Here is a 22,921-nt window from a genome sequence, read left to right as displayed (position 1 = left end):
GGTGGAGGTGGAACGGGGGTGGCGGTTGTCTTCTACTCGGAGGACCCTCCCTGGCGTCGCTGGATCCCTAGGCGCCCTTGATGGGGATATAAACAGGAATAACCTTTGTATATGAACAAATACTAGAAGATCAAAATACGCAGTGGAATAAAATGTAAACACAATCAAACAGAACACCAAGATATACATGGAAAACCCCTTCAATGTGAAGGGTAAAAACCACGGGGCAAACTAGAGATAATCCACTATGAGAATAATGAATGTACAAATCTCAATCTCTTGCTCAAAACTCTAGCAACAACCATAAGAGAATAACTGGGATACAAGGATCACGTCACTGCCCACAATATCTTAAACCTCCCAAGTAATCACAGCAAGAGCCTACTGTAGATTTGATCTAACCTGAGATGAGAACACTGCTAGATGATTGAGAACAGTCTCTCTGTGTTGTCCTTGTCTTCTTCCCTTTCTTTCTCTTCCTTTTCTACCTTGTTCTCCTTCTTCTTTTTGGAATCTCGTCGCTTCAAAGATCTGCCTCGTTGCTGCCTTTTTATAGCTTTAATCTGTCTCTAAAACGCAGCCACCACACCCCCCTAATCTTAATTAGGGTTAGGTTAAGAGGGGGTGTGGGCTGTGGGCTGATAAAGCCCACATGGGCTGAATATGGGCCATCAGCCCAACAACCTCCCCCTTCAGCCCATAAGGGAGGCTGTCCCATGACTCCTCAATGTGAAGTCATACCGACCAACTGTCGGCATATCTCCTGTCTTTCTTTTGGTAAGGTCTTCGTCAACATGTCTGCTCCGTTGTCATTTGTATGAATTTTCTGAAGCTGCAACTGCTTCTCTTCAAATACATTTCGAATCCAGTGGTATCTGACATCTATATGCTTTGACTTGGAATGAAACATTGGGTTTTTACACAAATGGATGACACTCTGGCTGTCACAATGCACCACATAATTTTCCTATTTCAGCCCCAATTCTTGTAAGAATTCTTTCATCCATAACATTTCTTTGCATACCTCTGTAGCAACAATATATTCTGCTTCTGTGGTTGAGAGAGCAATACACCTTTGTAACCTGGATTGCCATGACACAGCTCCCCCTGCAAAAGTAAGTACATAACCTGAAGTAGACTTCCTCGTATCTATATCTCTTGCCATATCTGCATCTGTGTAACCTGTTAACACAGGTGGTCCACTTCCAAAGCTTAAACAAACCTTAAAGCTCCCTCTGAGATATCTAAAAATCCACTTCACTGCTGCCCAGTACTCTTTGCCTGGATTTGCAAGAAATCTGCTAGTAACACCCACTGCATATGCGATGTCTGGCCTCGTACATACCATTGCATACATTAAACTTCCAACTGCTGAAGCATAAGGAACCTTTTGCATTTTCTCCTTCTCCTCATCACTTGACGGACTCTGTTCTGAGCACAACTTGAAGTGACTTGCAAGAGGAGAACCAACTGGCTTAGCATTGCTCATACTGAATCTTTCCAATACCTTCTCGATGTATTTCTCCTGTGACAACCAAATCTTCTTGTTTTTCCTGTCACGAGAAATCTGCATGCCTAGTATTTGCTTTGCTGGCCCCATGTCCTTCATTGCAAAAGACTCACTCAGTTCCTTCTTCAACATGTCAATTTTAGACATATCTTTCCCAAGAATAAGCATGTCATCAACATAGTAAGAGAATAATAAAATCCTCACTAAACCATTTGATGTACACACAATGATCTTAAGCCGTTCTTTTGTATCCATTTTCTGTCATAAATGAATCAAACTTTCTGTACCACTATCTCGGAGCTTGCTTTAGCCCATACAAGCTCTTCTTCAACTTGCAGACAAAATTATCTTTACCTTTGACTTTGAAGCCTTCTGGTTGCTCCATATAAATTTCCTCCTCCAAATCACTATGAAGGAAAGCTGTCTTCACATCTAACTGCTCAACCTCCAAGTCCTGGCTAGCAGCAATACCAAGAGCAACACGAATAGAAGACATTTTAACAACAGGAGAAAATATCTCTTCAAAGTCAATACCTTTCTTTTGACCAAAGCCTTTCACAACCAATCTAGCTTTGTACTTTGGTTGAGAACAATATTCTTGAGTCTTCAACCTAAAAACCCACTTGTTCTTCAAGGCCTTCATTCCATTTGGAAGCAGCACCAAATCATAAGTGTGGTTCTTCTGAAGAGCATCCATCTCTTCCTGCATAGCAACTAACCACTTCTCTTTCTGCTCACTCTCAACTGCTTCCTGGTAACTCTCTGGTTCACCTGCATCAGTAAACATCACATACTCATCTGTAGAGTATCTTCTGGAAGGTTGACGTTGTCTAGAAGATCTTCTCAACTGAGGTTCTACGGGAACTTGCTCTCCTACTTCTTCTTGCTCAACATGTCCTGCAGGTAAATCAACATCAGGCTCTACACTATTTTCCTGCACATCTCCCCCATCACCCTGATATACTGGAGGAATAACTGGGTCACAATATGCTAATCCTTCTGCAGAAGTCTTGGTTGGTGCATTCTTCTTCAAATCCTCAAAGGTTTGATCCTCAAAGGTTTGATCCTCAAAGAAGACCACATCTCTGCTCCTGAACACCTTCTGCTTTTCTGGATCCCAAAGCCTGTAACCAAACTGATCATGTGAGTAACCAAGAAAAATACATTCTTTAGACTTACCATCCAGCTTGGACCACTCATTATCTGGAACATGTGCAAATGCACGACAACCAAATACTCTTAAATGCCTGTAGGAAACATCTTTCTCTGACCATACATGCTATGCAACATCACCATCTAGGGCTGTACATGGTGATAAGTTGATCACATCAACTGCAGTCCTCAAAGCCTCATCCCAAAACCTTTTGGGTAGCTTGGCCTATGAAAGCATACATATGATCTTTTCCATGATGGTGCGGTTCATCCTCTCTGCAATTGCATTATGGTGGAACTATCATCTCATGTTGGATCTCATGTGACCTGCAATAGTCATTAAACAATCCCGTATACTCACCACCATTATCTGATCTTATGCATTTTAATTTCCTTTCTGTCTCCCTTTCAACCCTGTCATGAAACTCTTTGAAGACATTAATAACCTGATCTTTGGTCTTCAAAGCATAAGCCCAAACTTTCCTGGAAAAATCATCTATAAAAGTGACAAAATAAAGTGCACCACTTATACCAAGAACATCAACAGATCCACCGGGAGTTTTTGTCCTCAAAGGACCACATACATCTGTATAAACACGGTCTAAGGCATGCATTTTTCTAGACAAAGCAGCACTAGCAAATGAAACTCTATGTTGTTTACCAGCCAAACAATCAATACAAGGGTTCAGATGTATATCTCTGAGATCTGGTAATACCTCTCTCTTGGAAAGAGCTTGCAGCCCCTTCTCGCTCATGTGTCCCAATCGCCTATGCCACAACTCCATACTGAAGTCTTTCTCTGTAGCATTTAACTGCTCACAATAAGCTTTAGCCTGCAACCTGTACAAAGTATGACATTTCTTTCCACTAGCTATAACAAGAGAACCCTTACTGAGCTTCCATTGCCCTCTGTGAAATTTGCTTTCATACTCTTCATCATCTAGTCTTCTAGCTGAAATTAAATTCAGCCTCAAGTCAACCACATGCCTCACATCCTTAAGTACCAACTTGCAGCCAATGTTGGTCTTTAAATGGATATCACCCATGCCAATGATGTCTGCTGTGCCATAGTTTCCCATCTTGACAACACCAAAGTTTCCAGACCTGTATGTAGCAAAAAACTCTCTCCGAGGTGTAGCATGATAAGAAGCACCTGTGTCAATCACCCACTCAAGATCCTGACACACACAAGAAAAAATATCATCAGAAGGAGACAAAATCAAATAATCACCACCCTGCACTGTAGCTGTAGTATTATCCTTTGACTCTGTAGACTCCACTTCTTTTCCCTTTTTCTTGTTCTTCTTAGGTTGCTTACATTGGTTCTTGTAATGTCCTTTCTCACCACAGTTATAGCAAACAATATCTTTTCTTGATCTTGACTTGCTCTTACCCATACGTGAACTGTTTCTAGACTTTGACCTTCCTCTATTCTCTGAGATAAGTGCCTGTGAATCATTCTGAGATGTTGCTGAACTCTTTCTTCTCAACTCCTCATTCAACAAACTGCTTGTTACTTGACTCATAGTGACAATACAATCTGGCGCAGAATTACTAAGGGAAACCACCACTGTCTCCCAACTTTCTGGTAATGAACTGAGAAGTAACAATGCCTGCAACTCATCATCAAGAGACATTTTCATAGAGGATAATTAGTTAGTAATACTCTGTATTTCATTCAAATGCTCAGCAATAGAAGCACCATCTCTATATTTTAGGTTCACAAGTTTTCTGATCAAAAAAGCTTTGTTGCCGGTTGTTTTTCTTTCATACAGACTTTCCAATTTTTTCCAAAGAGAATATGTAGAAATTTCAGTAGAAACATGGTGAAAGACACTATCATTAAGCCACTGTCTAATAAACCCAATTGTTTTTCGATCTAACCTCTTCCACTCATCATCTGTCATAGTTGTAGGTTTTGCACTATCCCCTTGCAAAGGTTCATACAAATCTTTGCAATACAAGAGATCTTCCATTCTTGGTTTCCATATCATCCAATTATTTCCATTCAAACTAATCATACGAGAAATATTACTGGCCTCCATGTTGAAATACAAAAAAATTAAATCACCAAAATCCCGCTCTGATACCAGTTGATGGGGATGTAAACAGGAATAACCTTTGTATAAGAACAAATACTAGAAGACCAAAATACGCAGCGGAATAAAATGGAAACACAATCAAACAGAACACCAAGATATACGTGGAAAACCCCTTCAATGTGAAGGGTAAAAACCACGGGGCAAACTAGAGATAATCCACTATGAGAATAATGAATGTACAAATCTCAATCTCTTGCCCAAAACCCTAGCAACAACCACAAGAGAATAACTGGAATACAAGGATCACGTCACTGCCCACAATATCTTAAACCTCCCAAGTAATCACAGCAAGAGCCTACTGTAGATTTGATCTAACCTGAAATGAGAACACTGCTAGATGATTGAGAACAGTCTCTCTGCGTTGTCCTCGTTTTCTTTCTTTTCTGCCTTGTTCTCCTTCCTCTTTTTGGAATCTCGTCGCTTCAAAGATCTGCCTTTTTATAGCTTTAATCTGTCTGTAAAACGTAGCCATCACACCCCCTAATCTTAATTAGGGTTAGGTTAAGAGGGGGTGTGGGCTGTGGGCTGATAAAGCCCCCATGGGCTGAATACGGGCCATCAGCCCAACAACGCCCTCGCCTGCTCTTCGCCCGATGACCGCGGAAAGAAGGCCCGCAAACCCTACACCATCACCAAGTCGAGGGAGAACTGGTCGGAGGAGGAGCACGACAAGTTCCTCGAAGCTCGCCAACTGTAAGCACCCGTTCCTCCTCCTCCTTGTCGCCGTCGCTAATCTTTACCATTCTTGTCATCTTTTGATGATGTCGTGGCTTCTCTTGTTGTCTCGATTCTCGACTTCTTTCGACGGTGGTCGTGTCTTCGGCCGAAAGTCAACTTTTCTGATTCATTCTGATGGGACGATCTGAGAACATGGGTTTTGCGCAGGGGTTTTTACTGTTTGATGCAGATTTGTTCTTCTTCTTGCTAGGGGTTTTTACTGTTAGCATTTTTAGATCATTTGGTATTGTCATGATTTGTTGTTGCCTATAAACATCGTATCCATAGAAGCCCCTGATCAATGTCTATTCATTTTATCCAGTCTTGGGTTGCTGGCAAGTTAGGGTCAGGAATTGCCACAGTCCATGTGATAGTTGCTCTGGAGATTCATTGATCACATAGGTTTAAAATGGAGTTATCCAGTTCACCATTTGCAGAGCTATTTATCATCCTCCTGTGGCAGACATGTCCAATCTGATATTGATATCTGCTGTTCTATAATTCCATTTCTCAAGAGGCATAGTGATGTCTCTGGATAATGAGCCACTCTTCCACTATCAGATGTAGCACTAGGAACACATTTGTCTAAAATTGAACTTTTACAAGCACTATCAGATGTGATACCGGTTATGCTTTTCTTTTTTCACCTTTTTTTTTCTTCCTTTTATCAACGTCCTTATACCAAAATGCATCCTTGCAGATAAGGAGCCATGCACAAAAGTACTTTCTGAAGGTTCAGAAGAATGGTAGAAATGAACATGTACCACCACCTCGACCCAAGCAGAAAGCAGCTTATCCATATCCTCAGAAAGCTGCTAAAAATGGTAATCATTATTCAGAGTAGTTGTTGGCTTTGATGCTTACTGTGGCTAATAATTTTGCTTGCCCTTTTCTTTTAAATGGTGGCTCCCTAGATATGTCAAAACAAAAATCTACTTCTGAGTTCTGCCCATTTTGAACCAACATCATCGATGCATAGAGATCCTGCAACAATGGCAGTTTTTTTATTGGGTTCAGAGTTCTATCGAGCCTGTTACTTCATCTCATTCGACAAAAGGTCTGATAGTTTTATTTTAATATTTGTTTTGGTGATTTGATCAAATATATTAGAGAGGTCTGGTAAGTTTGCAGATGATATAGTAAATTCCGGAGCTTTGACCATAAGCTCCTGTTGCTGAAGTACTGCTGACAGTCCCAGAACTTGGCCTTCTTATGAAACAGTGGATCGAGGGAATCTGGTCACTTCTCTTCATGGTGAGTAATGTCTTCCACCACTTTAAAAATTTGCTGGATTATCCTGAATACAAATCACATCCTGACTTACGTACCTAAAAATATTGCAACAGTATCTCTAATTGTTATTGTGCTTGTTTGCTCATATTGCTTACCTTTCTTTTCGTTGTTTTGTGAAGTTATGCCAGATTTTGCTCAGGTGTACAGCTTTCTTGGCAGTGTGTTTGAACCTAATACAAGTGGCCCATCTGCAAAAATTGAAAGCAACAGATCCAATCGATGTTGAAACAGTAAGCTACTAGCAATTTGATCTTCTTCTTATAGTTTTCACATTCCTTGAAGAAAAAAAAATTGATTATTAACCATATTATGTATGTAGTTTAAACCATACAATAAGGTAGTTTTTCAGTGTGATTTTTATTTGACTCGCTGAAGATTAATAATAATATTCACATTCTTATGCATGTTCTTTTGTCAGAACAATCAGCACTCTTATAATAATAATGGTGTTGATTTTATCGATTAAACTATAATAATGGTATTGATGTTATCACTATTATCACAGTCATTATGATTGTTACGATCACTATTATCATTATAATTAATTTTCTCATCACCAATACCATTACTAATTCCTATAACTATGAACATTATTATTATCATATCATTACCATTATAATATCATTACAGTTATATCTATCAATGTTAACATCATTATCAAAGCCATTGTAATTCCGATTAACATTGACAATACCAACAGTATTACCATTATCATCAATAATAACATTATCATTTGTAATGATTAATATTGACGATAATGATAATGATTCTACAAACATTATTGGAGATGGCGTGGATTACACTATGGTGCATGCGATGCAGCCGCAAAAATTTCAAATTGCTTATGTTATCTAATCTGCCGAAGCAGTTTATTTCGCGTGACCAGTCCTCGTGGCTCGTGGGAACAGAGACATGTACTGTGCTTAGCGATGACGATGCCCAAGGCATTCACTAAATTTCTTTGGGCGGGTTCTACATAGCATCCTTGGACAGAAGGTTGTGGGAATGGATCTGCCGGGCATTCGTGAGGCCGTCGACAGCATCTCCTCTTTCAAACACAGCAGCGGCACCCATTCCTGAACCTGCATTGCACCATGCACAAAATTGCTCAGCCAAGACAAATAACTGCTTTTAGTACAGCGAAGCGGATAAGAATTGAATGGCGAGACCTATGCACATCGAGATGACTCCAAATCGGCAGTCTTTGCCCCTTCGTTTCATTTCATTTAGGAGAGTACTCACGCAGCGTGCACCTTCAGCAGACGAGGAAAGAAATTATAAGCTAGTCATGTCACAGTGACACCAGTAAAAACATCAAAAGTAATTTTAGACTTTGTGAATTCAACACCTAGGCAACAATACATCATAAGAAGAATGTTTCGAAGTGATTCAAGGGTGACATACGCATACTTATGAAATTGTTATCCACGAATGAATGCATGAATGGCATGTCTGTGAACTATCCTCTTTAAGGCACAACATAAAGCGAAGCAGTGAGATAAAAGGCTAATGATTCTGAATAGTTATCAATATAGAAACTAATAACTCGCATCTTAGCAGGACTCTGATATCTCGAAAAGGCTGGAACAAGTGAACATATCCTACCTACCCTTCTCCTTGAGTTGTCCTACAGCCCTAGTTGTGAATCCCAACATAGCCATGATCTATCCTTGAAAATTTGAGGCTATTGCATTGTGATCCAAATTCAAAATAATATAACTATTATTTGAATTGTCAGATGTGATAAAATCTAGAATCTCAAGGAATGATTAGGCAGAGGGCCTTCGGCTAAGCACTTGATTTTTCTATTGGATCTCTACTTACCCTCAAGAATTTGCAGCAATGAAATAATCTTATGGTGTGCAGTCCCAAATTCCACTATGTTGAGAGTTTTTTCTTTGTTGGGCTGCTCTGTATGGAGCTTAATAAACTATAAGCTCCATAACAACTATCATAACTAAACTAAGAAACTATCATATTTGGTAGACTAATTTTTTCTCCCAGCCGAGCCTTACCATTACCAACATCATCTCACATTGATCACATGCTAGTTAATATGCACAGATGCACAAACCTATGCCTGGCAATTTCTACAAAGAAGAAATGACTAGTGACAAGTACCTGTTGCACCCAAGGGATGACCAAGAGCAATAGCACCTCCATTAACATTTACTTTTGCTGGATCGAGCTCCAGCTTCTTGCGGCAATATACGAATTGAGAGGCAAAGGCCTACATGAAAGCAACACTAACTTTCGAACTCTGCAATATCTACACTTAACCAAGAAAATTAATAATAATAGCATTTATATGCAAAAATCACCTCATTTATTTCAAACAGATCAACATCTTCAATCTGCAGACCGGCAGATTTTACTGCAGCCGGAATTGCAATAGCTGGACCAACACCCATGACAGAAGGGTCCACTCCAACCGCAGCAAAACTCCTACAAACAGTTAAGTGAATATAACCAGTGGATCATCAAATAAAACTAGTCCGCAAGCGATCGGCGTGGACATCAACAGCAAATATAAATATAACATAAGCCTTAAAAGCAAAAATACAAGCAGCTTACTATCATGGACTTAGTTAAAATTGTTTAAGTCGTGAGACACCTTTGCGGCAATATCACGGACTTAGCTGAAATTGTCTAAGTCGTGAGGTACCCTTGCGTTAATGTCACGGACTTAGCTAGGATTACCTAAGTCGTGAAGCACCCTTGCGCCAATGTCATGGACTTAACTAGAATTGCTTAAGTCATGAAACACCCTTGCGTTATTCGTCCGCAAAGGGTCAACCTAGTTGTAACCTCACTCTGTCGCTCAGGTCCCGTAGGACCTATAAAAGATCAAATTGATTAGTTAAAAAATGAGCGATAGACAAGTATCTACATCTTGCGAAGAGACAACTTTACAAGCAATTCAACAAACACTTGGTGTGTAAGAGAGAAGAAAAAAATGAGAAAACAAGGACTTTAGAAGGCAAATGGATAGTCGCAAGTCCACAAATGATTACTCACCCGGTGTCAGGTGCGATGGAAAATTCCCATAGATTTAACATGCTAACTTCTGAAATCTAAACAACGCCCAACACTACCCTAAACCCCCTATCTAGCCAGGTTCCACCTGAGGGGTTCCAGGGTGCTGAGATGGCTAATGTTTTACACTGCATCGCACCGCAGCCTATAGAAAACAAGCTATGATACGTGAAAACGGAGCCATTTTAGGACAGTTTTGCCCGTTACGGTGAGCGATCGCTCTGCAACCTTGCGATTTGTTCCTGCTCACAATGTTCCAATAAAAACACAAAGCCGTGACAAAACATGCTGCCTAGTATCTATACAAGCAAACAAAAGCGACAAATGGTTTGTTAACGAAGATGTTACGAGTGCGCAACAACCATTCGTGACATTCTCCCCCACTTAAATTGTCGACGCTTGCTGGTAGGCTTTGATGACTACTTCATATCATAGGACATTTTCAAGCTCCAAACTAGCTTTTGTTTGAGGAAGCTTTTGCAACTTCACTAAGTACTCGATCTACTCTACTCCGTTGGGTAGCTTTGTCTTGCGATCAACTAAACAGTTTCAACTTGCTTCTTATAGTTGGCTTTGGTGGGGGTAGTCGAGTTAGAACACTTCGGGAAGCATATGCGAGTTTGAGTGGTAGGTTTTCAAGTTGCTTGCATGGAAGACATTGTGAATTTTAAGCTACGTTGGCAGCTGCAACTTGTAGGAGGCATTGCCTACACTGTTGATAATTAGGAAGGGTCCTTCGTACTTGTACACTAATCCCTTATGCACTTTATGCCTAAAGAACTAGAGTGATGCTGATTGGAGCTTCACCAACATCAAGTCACCAACTTTAAACTCCTATGGTCACGTTCCCAAGTCTACCCACTTCTTCATCTTTTTTGCCACATTCTCTAAGTAAGCCCATGCAATATCTGCTTTTTAGTGTCATTCCTTTGCAATGACCCTTCATGAAATGAATTAACATTGGAAACCCTATGTATGGATGATGAGATTCCATTGATACAGAGCCAATTCCAATAGACTCACTGAACGTTCCTATTGGCGTGCATCTAGCAGAAATTGAAACTACGAATTTGCCAATTATGCGTTGGACACTTTAACCATTCAGCCATGGATGCTTAACAGAGATCATCATACATCGTGAATAACCAAATTCCAGTTGAAATTAAATCTTTAGCAGGAATCAATAAAATGACAACAATTCAAATCCCGAGATGTCGAATTGAGAGAGATCAAGAATTCTCACTACTTCTTAGATTCATGGATCAAACTCAATTCAATGGGATCTTTCACTCACATTTTCTCCATCAAGAATGCTTTATGAAATTCTTTGACCCCCTAATTTGGAGTATCCTACTTTCACGTGATTCATAGGGTTCAAAAAGTAATCAATATTTCACGATCAAAGCTGTAGTACTAGTAGCGGTCCTTATATCTCATATTAACAATCGAAAGATGGTCGAAAGAAAAAAATCTCTATTTGATGGGGCTTCTTCATATACCTACGAATTCCATTAGACCCAGAAATGAGACATTGAAAGAATATTTTTGGTCTTCCAATATCAATAGGTTGATTGTTTCGCTCCTGTATCTTCCAAAAGTGAAAAATATTTCTAAGAGTTGTTTCATGGATCCGCAAGAGAGTACTTGAGTTCTCCCAATAAATAAAAAGTATATCATACCTGAATCTAACCGGAGTTCATGGTGGTGGAGGATATGGATCAGAAAAAAGAGGGATTCCAGTTGTAAGATATCTACTAATTCTTTTATTCGAGTTAGTAAGAGAGATCTTAGACCTAGAAGCTAAAAGAGGGTATCCTGAGCAATTGCAAGAATTGGGTTTATTGATATTCCTGATATAGTAGATGCTATCACACATACAATCATACTCAATTCGATGGAATTATTTGATTTTAAAAGAGTTCTATAATTTCGCACATAATGGGTTATTTCTTTATTTAGTCCTATCACTAATAACCTGATTATTTTTAGATAATAGGAGACATAAACAACGCTCGTAAGGAGACATATTGAAACCAAGAAATATAGGCTTGCCTGCCATCCACACCAGAATAAATGGAGTTTTCTGAAAAAACCTGCTAGTGAAGGAAAGACCTCTTAGGGATAAGCAACATAGGGCTAAAGAAAGAGCCAATAAAGGATCTTTCATGTATCCTTTGTTATATATGAATTAACATAGGAAAAAAGTACAAAGTAAATTTAATTTGTTAATGAAATGAAAGAAATTTAACCTGAATACACCAAGTATAGGAAACCCTTTTTGCATTGCAACATCTCTCCTCATCAAGAGAACTGCTCCAGCGCCATCACTTACTTGGCTAGAATTGCCTAAAACGAATAATCACATTTAAATAGCTAACAAGAGATCAATAGCTTGTAGTAAACTTATCATACAAAAAAGAACTGCTCCAATACCAGCAGTTGTACTTCCATCCTTTTTAAATACTGGTCTTAACTTTGCCAAACCAGATAGAGAAGTTTCTGGCCTAATTCCATCATCGACAGAAATGGTCACCTGCTTTTCCTCTCCAGTTTTTGGGTCTACAATCTTCAAAAAGTAAATCATATCATCAAAATGTGATATGATTGGTGCAATACCTTTAATCTTATGCCAATTATAAACACTTTCACAGGGTGTATGTTGGATACTACTGCAGCTATTGACGACTCAAGGCTAAAAGATATTCAGTTACTAAAATGTAAAATGAAAAAAATACCTTTCAAAAAGTACTAAAAAGTACTGTAATAGTTTACCTTTGTGATCACTGGAACAATTTCTTCTTTGAATTTACCAGCAGCAGTTGCCGCAGCTGCCTTCCTATGAGATTCGACCTGGACATAGAAAAATAAGGTAGTAATGAATACAAGATGACAAAACTATTGATGAGACCAATATAATCAATGGCCATAGACTCACAGCAGCCTGATCTTGTTCTTGTCTAGTCACACCATAACGAAATGCAACATTCTCGGATGTAATTCCCATCGGAAGAAGACAATCTTGGACTTGTTGAAACTTATTTACCTGAAGGACTCGAGGAAAAATGTATATAGCAGAGAATGAGATTATGGAAATTCACTTTTAAGTAACTAAACAAGGATCCGAAAATCATACTTTTGGATTTATCGAACCATCCCAAGCCACAGAATTTGCAGTCATTGACTCTAACCCAGCACCAATTCCTGCAATGGCAGAAAGAACAAAAAGATTAGAAGAATTTTTTTTATGCAAGCATGAAAACAGGTAAACTAAAAAAAATTACCAATATCATAAAATCCAGCTTTAATAGAAGCAGCAACATCAGCAACTGCCTGAAGTCCCGATGAGCACTGCCTGTTCACTGTTCTAATTGGAACAGTTTCTGTCGGGGGAAAATATCATAAGATGTATCAAGATTGTACATAAGATGTCAGCATTATTAAAGAAAGCAGGGAGTCTAAGTACCAGGAAAACCAGCATAGAATGCTGCCATCCTGCATTCAGTCGCTCTTTGAGAGCCTGGTGCCAGTACCGTGCCAACCACAATATCACCCACTTCATTTGGATTCAGTTTAGTCTTATCCAACAATGCCTAAAAGAGAAAAAAATGCTTTTGACATTATCTCCACTTTGTAGTTACCATGCCATGAAACACAAATTGGTTATGAACACAGACCTTCAGCACAGCAGTAAGCAGCTCCTCAGGGTATGTATCCTTAAAACCCCCTCTTTTGGACTTGGAGATTGCAGTTCGGTATGCACTATTACAATAGGGTAGTAGAATCATGATAGAAGTAGAACTTACAAAAAGATAACAAATACATAGTGTGATCCATAGCAAATCAAAATTAACAAAATACTGGACTAAGAAAATAAATGAAACATGGTCACAATGCCCGACAGGAGGAAAGATGCCAGTACTCAAAGACCAACAAAAGCAAACTTAAAAACAAGAAATAAAATTATCGATGGTTTAAACTTTTGGAATGAATCATATTGACTACGATGAATCTTATATGCAGAAGGTGTTGGCAAATGCTTTCAATAGTATCAGCCACGCATGACACTCTTCGGTGAGTGATGAAAGCTCGAAGCAAGTTGCATGATGTGTAGACGACTAATAAGTTTCTTCACAACAAAAACCAAATAAATGGTGTATCTAACTGATTTGCCCTTAGAACGCTCCGCTCATGTGACCGACACCAGATTTCCTCTACTGGAGAAAAGCATCAACATAACCAATCCCAAGATTTGCCGTCCAGTGCATGATCGCACCATTCTTCCCTATCTCCGTCCAACAAATAAGTCATACTACAGGCTTCCAAAAGTCCATACAGAACCAATTCCGAAGGTCAACGCAAGCTATAGAACACCAGATCTGCTTTAAGCACTGAGGAGAGATCAAGATATACGGAGAGCTTACGCGACAACCACGACGTCATCCCCAAAGGAAGAGTTCCGTTGATAGGCCGCACTGTCCCCAGCGGCACATACAGAAGCCTGCCATCAAGAATCACAAAGTGAACGATCGAAGATAAACCTGACTTCTTCATATTAATCACCGACCCTTGGATCAAGCGATCAGCCCCAATTAACAAACGAAAGCGACAATCCCAGGGTTCCAAAAACCCTAGCAGATCCGATCCACACCGACCGAACGAGAAGAACAGGACCGCTTACCGAGACCAATGGCGAAGAAGAAGAGGGGAATGGTTGGAGGTGCTGGAGGAGCACTCGTTGCCGATTGATCGCCTTCTCCATCTCCTCTCTTCGTCTCTCTCTCTCTCTCTCTCTCTCCGCTCTCTCGGAGGATGCAAACAGCGCACGAGACCGAAGCTTTTGACCACGATGGAGATATTTGTAGTATATCCCATCCCATCCCCACGTGGCCGGTGCGGCAACAGATTACAGACATGGCATGATTCGGATCCGGATCTCGATCCACTAGTTGTCTTTAAATGTTATTATTCCGTCATGATATAAGGCATCTATTGGAACAATACCCTTTACTTACCTATTCTTTGATAATAATAGTATTATCAAACATATATAAATCAGGACAATTCTTCAAGCACTGAAGTGCATACATCCACATGGGTCCAATTGGACCCATTCCGGGCCATCATGTCCAGCAATTGCCTCTATCGGCTTCCCATTCTTTGGGCCGGATATCAATGCTGACAGACCAATAACCCATCATAATTCAAAGTATGACATCAAATCAATATAAGAATATAAAGAAATCCAATTTATCTCATAATCAAATACTAGTATTATTCATATAATGATTCTATAACATGACTTATAGCTCCATCCTCAGATAATCGGGATAATTATTTACTCCTCGATCTCTTATCATGTTCAATATTATGCATCATAACTCGATCAATGTGATAATTAACTTAAGCGCAAGTTAATGATAAAAAATATATCTCAAATAAATTTTAATGTTAGCATGTATTCCTTAACATGGAGAAATATTTATATTTATAATATTAGTCAATATTATTCATTTTATCTCATGTGATAGAATATTTATTTTTGTTTATGTTTAAGACTATTTAAATTTTTTATTATAATATTTTATATTTCTAAATAATCCAAAGGTTACATATAATTTTAAATATTTTAATTAAAACTATGATTTGAATAGTTTAATTAAAAATATTTTAATTAAAGTCTATGTAAAAAAGATAGAGAGTTACGTTAGGTCACTAATAACCAACATAAAATTATATCATATCTCATGAATACAAATCTAATATGATTTGATTAGTGTGATTCAAAAAAAATTTACTATGAAATTTGTTAAAAGTTATAAGATTAAGACGCAGGATGGTCAAATTGTAGGGTTTTGATGGATTTGTTAGAAGTTATAAGATTAAAAGTGGGCTCCTAAAAAGTTAAAATGTGAGACTTAACGAATCCAAGGTTCTAGAAGTATCCAAGATTGATGTTGATTAGACATTGATGCTCAAGAGCCAATAATTTGGTTATGAAGTGACATATCTGTCATGTCTAGTCTCCTCATTAGATAATATTAACAACATTTGGCATTTATGTACAGCCAATCAACTCATTTCCATTTGCTAAGTTTTGGTATTTGAATCATATCATTGTCCTAATCATATACAATGATAATAATAACAACAATTCGGTTTTATAGTACGTGCATATGCATATGCCAAGAAGATCTATAAACATATTAATGAGACACCTATAAATGATGAATGAGAAGATGTAATAATGCATTACATCTATGAGAAAATAGTAGAGCTAATCCTATAATTTTTTTACTCAAATCAATAAGGTAAATTAAAATATTCTTAATTAACTGAAGGTATTACTTTGTAGTGTATATATATCAATTAAAATATTATCGATGGTGACAGTGTATATATATATATATATATATATATATATATATATATATATATATATATATAAGGCTCATAAAAGGTTGGGAACATTCAAAGTGGATGGCTTCATGATGATGCCCTTCAAAGATTGGTGTGTGAGAAAAGAATGCCACCAATCTTCTAGAGGGATTCTCTGAACATTCTTGCTGGGAATTTGAAGGGAGTCAATTTAGATCAACATCAAGGAAAGTGCTGTAATGATGTGCATATTTAACACTCCTATTCTTCCATCAACCCGACAAGTAACACTTTCTAGTATTCCTCTCATTATTTTTGACCCCCCATGCCTCTTCTTCTTCCATGCATGACCAAAATCATGTCCTTCCCTTTTGTTTCTTTAGTTTCAAATATTTAAACAGTATGTACTTTAAAATCCTTAAATATCAAATATTTTGTTGGTTCAATCAACTTGGCTTAGTCGCCACTAAACATGATTGTTAATGAATTTAAAAGGTATTAAAATTTTAAAGATATAATTATTTTTATCTTTTATTTGTCTCTTTGTTTCCTAAGCTGTGTGTATGTGTGTGTGTGTTAAACTTCGATTTAAAGGGATAAATAAAAAACCATTGATTTTTGGAGGATGTATCAAAGGATATGGCAAAGAGTATGCATGTGCATTGTGACCTTAACAAGGACAAGATTTTGTTTTATTATATATGATTTTATAAGTAAGTGGTCAAGATTTATGAAAAGGTCATGAATCTGATGCATACAAGAAAATTTTGCATATAAAGAGAAGTGCAGGCAGGACTAAGCATCCAAAGCATTGCTTTTAGCTTTTGCAATAGCAAAGCTCAAGGTCTCTTTATGCCTAGCTAGGTTGTAGTTAGTTTATTGAATCATATTATATTATGAAAATAAAAGACAAACCTAAAGATGAAGATCATATCAATGAAAGATACAGGAAGGATCAACATATATAACCTTATATCTAAATATAGAAAAGTTATTTTCGTGACTCCAACCCTGATCTCTCATGTCAAAAAATAATAATAATTGTTATCACGTAATACAATTTGGATTAAAAAAGAGAACAAAAAATTTCATCTTACAAATACAAGTATATATGTGCACAATTACAACAATCATTCATTGATAATTAATCTTTTTTCCTAATTAAATCTTAAGGTAAGGATTGCATTCTATAATGTCACAGATCACTTATTAGGCAAAGTGCCTGCTGGTGGGGATTGTATCAAATGTAGATGGATATTGCCACAAAATTCAATGCTTTATTGTTAGAAACCTATATCAATTTAACTACCAAAGGAATTAACACTCATTTTCCCATTTAAATATAGATGTTTAGATGATTATGCTTGAAATATAGGAGAATTCAGATCTTCTCCAGAATAATTAATCGAGAGGTAAGCTCTTGCATGAAGCCTATGCAATCTTCCTAAGTAAACTCCTTACAATACTAAAATTTCGTCGCTCGCATGTCATATTTTCTTTTACTATTTAGGTATAATCCCAACAAAAGATAAAATAAAAGAAAATTATATTAAAAAAATATAAACATGTCCGGAGAAGCCAAGAGAAAGATGTTTTTGAACGTAAAAAGTTAGAGAATAGAACGAGAAAAAATCACTTAAGATGGAATATAGATAGATGTTATAGTTAGAAAATTTAAGATAATTAATAATAATTGTGTAGAAAAAAGATAAAGATAAGACTTTAGTTGAAAATATAGATAAAGTTCAAATATATTTAATTTTAATAAAAAAGATTATATCGCACAAAGTTCATTCGTCACAAAATATTCATAACCAACTCCAATAGTTAAGATATTACAACATATGTTATTGTCATGTAAACTATATTTTATCAAATAATAACAATAAGATATTAAAAAAAACCATGTAATTAGTGCCTTAGAAGTTATTTTTTTATAAATGATAAATGATAAATGATAAAGTTGAAATTCGAAGATCAGTAACTATAAACCATCAAATCTTTATCGGCTAAACCAACTGATACTTTTATTGCTATTATCATTGGTAATTGCACCCAAAGTCAAAAAGCTTGAAGTGCATGCCATCGAGGCATCAACTACAGTCAGCCTAAGCAATATATAAGATTTCACGAAGCAGCAGTAGCTGCCTGCGATGGACTCCGTACAATTCCTCCCTCTCAGTTGCAGAACTGGATTTGCGATCTAGCTGAGAGAAGGACGGGACATGCAACTGTTTCGGGACATACAATTCCTTGTCTCTTCCTTTTTTCCCTCAGCTTCTTTCTTCTGGTATGATTTCATGAAACCCTTTCAGCTCTAATGGCAGCAGTGGACTGATGCATGAAAATGGAGGAAAGAAAACGATTATACGCAGTGGGGAGATGGAGGGAGGAAGACAACCAGCGGTTGCCTGACATTATTTAGATCTCTGTCGGCCTAAACTTCTTCCATGGAGGAGGAGAGGACCAGAATCCAATCATTGAAAGAAGATTGCACTGACAGAGACTTCCCAAACATTACGTGGTTACATACGCACTGACACACAGATAGATACGTAGATTAGTACTGCAGCCTTCACTTATTCCTGCATGTTGCTGAAAGCCGCGCTACTTCTTCTTGCTCTTCTTCTCCTTCTCAGTGACCTCCAGGAGCTCCTCCAGCACCCGGTCGTCCAAGCACTCCAGCTCGATCACCTGCTTCCCGGCCCGCGAGGAACCGGCGCCGGCCTCACCGGGGAAGTTGAGGACGGCGAGGGAACCCCTCATCGCGAAGGCGGCTCGGTCGTAGGCCCGCGCCGCCTCCTCCGCGGTGTCGAACGTGCCGAGCCAGACGCGGGCGCCGTGCTGCGCTGAGTCGCGGATCTCCGCCGAGTACTTGCCCCACGGCCGACGCCGTACGCCGCGGTACCGCGTCGCCTCGCCCTCCTTCTCCCCTCCTCCTCCTCCTCCCCTGGTGGAGTCCGCCATGAATGACTGCTCCCTCCGATCCCCCACGGGGATTTAACAGCGGAGTCCGGGAGAGGGCGACGCATGGCGATTCTCCACGTGCGATGAAGAGAAAGGGAGGAAGGAATAGAATTGGATTTGGTTTCATTGCATATGGAAGGGTCAAAGAGGAGTGCCTCCCTCCATTTGTTTAATGGATCAAAGCAGCAGTACGTCGAACCCACAGAGAAGATCACCATGGTCAGAGACGGATGGGGTCAGATCATGATGACTGTCACATCCAATGTTTCTCATGCACCATTTCTCTGAGAGCTTGAGCTGCTGCCGATATGGTGAAGTCATGGAGGGTGACGCAGCAGATGCTTGCATGCATGCACTTGCAGCTTCCACCACAAAAACACTTTGTTGATTCAAAAGTATTTTCCTATTTCTTGATTCTAAGTTTATGCAAACGTTTTTGTTTCAAAATACCCTATGCAAAAGACGTAAGAAAAATAAATTCTTTTAAGATTTATATGAGAAGACATAATAAATTATTTATATTTTTATAAAAATAAGTCTTGCAAGAATTTTATTTTATTTTATTTTATTCATCGTATAGATTATTGTCTGGAATATCTACTTTCCTTTTTTTTTTTATCTTACAGTAAATAAAAGTTGTTTTAATGACATAATAAAAATGGATTTGGATAGTTAAAAACAATATGATTATTCCATATAATCGGATTTGAAATAAATTCGAATATGAAAATATATATCTAAATAATATGGAGTTTGGGGTACCAAAATAGTCAGCCAAGCTTCGTTTCGGAGATCTTACGTGGACCATAACAGGTTCAATTATTTTGAGTATATGTCTAATCCCAATAGGCATAAACTATATGATTTAAATGAATTCAGAAAGGAAAATAAATATCCAAGTGGATTCGAGTTTGAATTGTTTACTTGGCCATAATTTTAGTTTTGATCCATTAATCCTGAATTAACATTAGCAGTATGGTTTAGCTCTATAAATCAATTCAATGTAAAATTATAGGACTCGATAACCTACAATAAAATATATCAGAGATCTAATTAGATTTTGATTAAAGATTATGATATATAAGATTATATTATTGATAGGAGATGTTCTGTCCCGTTCTCAATTTTAGACTGAACTATTCTTATCTATATAACAATATGATCTCATTATAAATTAACGATCGATATATGAGGTATTATGATATGATTTGATAAAGCATTGTTTCTAAATCTATGATATTGTTGGGTTTCAATCCAAATTAAAAGAAATTTCTCATGAATTTTTTTAATATTTAATTCTTTTTCCACTTTCAATATTAAATTAAATTTAGATTGTCATATAATTGACATCAAAATTATATGCTAACGAGCCATCATGCTTGAAATTAATGGCTCTCTGATGGTAGTAGATAAGTCATCCCCTTTTCTAGCTTTTTTTCCTCTCTTCTTTCTCTTTTTCTATCACCCCACGAATAAAAGTTTTCCAATCGTAATTTCCTTTAAATATTCATATCTACATTATACAATGGAAAGCTAGTGTAGAATACTGTCCATAATAGAAAATCTTTTTATCCCTATATCATAAAAATGATGACTCCTTGATCGAAAGAGAAAGGTGTATGAACTAAAGATAAAAGTATGATCCAATAGTACTCGAATGGTGAAAGCCTGTGCATAGTTGGAAGGGCTCAAACTAGTCCAACTTCACAAACTACATCACTTTGGAGTCTCCTCGAAGTCTTTTAACTTTTTTAACTCTAACGATGCCTAGTGAGAGATCCATGCTTCTAAATTAGATATTTAACTAATTGCAACATAATTTATCATCTATTATATATATATATATATATATATATATATATATATATATATATTTGGATAGATCTTTTAATCTCGTGGCTCGTAGGATTCTCAATTTTTTAAGATCCATGGTCTCCCTCATTTTTTGTCATGAGGATTTTTGTCCCACTAGTTCCCTTAATATAATAGTTTTTATTTTAAAAAAATAGTAAAATGCATATGACTAATCCAACTTATGTAGGCATTAAATAGGAAAACAAATAAATATATATTCAATTCTAATTCAAGTTCAAATTTGGAGGTCAGTATAGTTACTCTGGTTAGGGTAAAATTCACATGTCCACTTTCTATCATTACCATCACCAATCATCAAACATGAAGAATCTATGAATAATGTTTGATCTTTGGATTTTTTAGTCCACCAACATCTATGAATCGTACGACAGAGATCCTGTCGACGGGACCACCGCATCACAGCATCTATTGTTAGAGATAAGACAAAAGCTCAAAATATTCAATACACCAAATGTTCGGATACCTAAATTTTGATCTGAATTACATATCTATTTTACTTATTAAATACATCTTAAATATGACTTTCAAATATTCAAATACAGTATAAATCGGATAGATCGATACATCATCATGCGACTTAATAATAAAATTACATTGTATTATAACACAAATTTATTTTCATATTTTAAATAAGAATCTTATTGATTGTGATAATCTTCTCGTAGGTTCAAACTTAATCTCATATAAATCAAGTTATGATCCACATGAATTATTTGATTCAGAATTTGAACACTTTATTATAATCTTTCTTTGATAAAACAGATTTTAGTTGCCTAACTTGTAGAGAGAGTTTAAATTCGATTGAGCTCCTTATTCGTCACATATAGAGGACACCTAATAATCATGCAAAACTACATGCGACCAAAGTCCCTTTGATGCTTAACTTAAAATATAGTAAAACTATAGTGTGCTAAAGTAAAACTAGTAAAACTAGTAAAATCTCACTTGTAGCACACACTCGTGATGCTTTTATAGTATGCTAAAGTAACAATTGAACCGAAAGTGATGGTTAATGTCGGAAACAATTACATGAGTTGCTTAACTATTATTTAGTTATGAGATCATACATCCAATTATCAAGGCAATGATTATAAGATATTGATTGTGTTACCAATATTATGAATAGAGATGATTGTCTAAATAAGCGATGATATGTCACCACACGACACACACGAGTAATACTCCACATATATGTTTTTAAAGTATTAATTTATTATCTCAATCACCAATATAATCTAAAATTTAACCTATTACATCACACTGATAAGACCTTAGGTTTTATCGTGGAAGAAAAAAAAGGAGAAAAGGGAATTATCGCTTCGAGGGGATTGACCTACTAAGGTTTTATCAAAAGACTGAATAATATTTTTCATAGACAAAAAAAAAAATAATTACATCTCTATTTATAGATTTCCGATTTTAACTGAACTAAACAAACTTAATAAATAAACATAAAATATAAAAAAAATACAGAAAATAAAAGGATCCTAACACACACTTTACCATCTTTACCAACATAAAGATTAATCTTTATAACTTCATCCATCTTTTCATGAATATTTTCCAGCAATCTAAATCGATCTGACCTGAATAACCAAAAAAAATACAAACTCTTCGACCCCTCCGAATGAGTCCCTGTCTTTGACACATCTTGCCAACCACTCAGAGTAGCAGACACCACGGCAAGACATGAACGTAGCCATCGAAGCTATGACGTTTTCTGCTGGCCTCACCTCATGCCAAACCTAAACAAAAGATTCTTCTGAGAGGCTGATCCACGATATCTTCTTTTGAGGTGGCAATCTGAGTTGGTGATAAGCCTTTATGGGAAGCCTCCAAAAACCATGGACCAATCGAGGATTTGTTTCTTTGTGTCCCACGGGAAAGTTGTGAC

At 37.2% G+C, this 22,921-nt stretch overlaps 2 protein-coding genes across 2 annotated transcripts; both read right to left on the bottom strand.

The window, feature by feature from the left end:
* Positions 1-7,428: 7,428 nt before the first annotated feature.
* On the bottom strand, positions 7,429-14,649 carry LOC103985063 (3-ketoacyl-CoA thiolase 2, peroxisomal). The gene is made up of 14 exons (XM_009402680.3): positions 14,489-14,649; positions 14,232-14,308; positions 13,485-13,569; positions 13,274-13,400; positions 13,092-13,190; positions 12,944-13,011; positions 12,746-12,853; positions 12,583-12,660; positions 12,244-12,376; positions 12,060-12,156; positions 9,096-9,219; positions 8,896-9,004; positions 7,944-8,027; positions 7,429-7,856 (listed from the first exon to the last, which is right to left on the bottom strand). Exons 1-14 carry the CDS (start codon positions 14,567-14,569, stop codon positions 7,747-7,749), a joined length of 1,380 nt encoding a protein of 459 aa, XP_009400955.2. The 5' UTR covers positions 14,570-14,649; the 3' UTR covers positions 7,429-7,746.
* A 4,008-nt stretch (positions 14,650-18,657) lies between these two features.
* Positions 18,658-19,170, bottom strand: LOC135635922 (ethylene-responsive transcription factor ERF096-like). The gene has a single exon (XM_065147413.1). It carries the CDS (start codon positions 19,150-19,152, stop codon positions 18,793-18,795), a length of 360 nt encoding a protein of 119 aa, XP_065003485.1. The 5' UTR covers positions 19,153-19,170; the 3' UTR covers positions 18,658-18,792.
* Between the last annotated feature and the right edge of the window lie 3,751 nt (positions 19,171-22,921).

The sequence above is a fragment of the Musa acuminata genome, chromosome BXJ1-1 (genome assembly GCF_036884655.1).
Source record: "Musa acuminata AAA Group cultivar baxijiao chromosome BXJ1-1, Cavendish_Baxijiao_AAA, whole genome shotgun sequence".
Taxonomy (NCBI): Eukaryota; Viridiplantae; Streptophyta; class Magnoliopsida; order Zingiberales; family Musaceae; genus Musa; species Musa acuminata.
The sequence above is the reverse complement of the archived record's forward strand: the minus strand, read 5'-3'. Positions and strand labels throughout refer to the sequence as shown.

Bases quoted from the DNA above. Each gene is read 5' to 3' on its own strand.
- LOC103985063 (XM_009402680.3), bottom strand. From the start codon at position 14,569: ATGGAGAAGGCGATCAATCGGCAACGAGTGCTCCTCCAGCACCTCCAA. The intron at 13,401-13,484 runs GTCTGTGTTCAT...TTTCTCTTTTAG, and splicing joins TGCTTACTGCTGTGCTGAAG to GCATTGTTGGATAAGACTAA. The intron at 9,005-9,095 runs GTGATTTTTGCA...GCTTTCATGTAG, and splicing joins ATCTGTTTGAAATAAATGAG to GCCTTTGCCTCTCAATTCGT.
- LOC135635922 (XM_065147413.1), bottom strand. From the start codon at position 19,152: ATGGCGGACTCCACCAGGGGAGGAGGAGGAGGAGGGGAGAAGGAGGGC.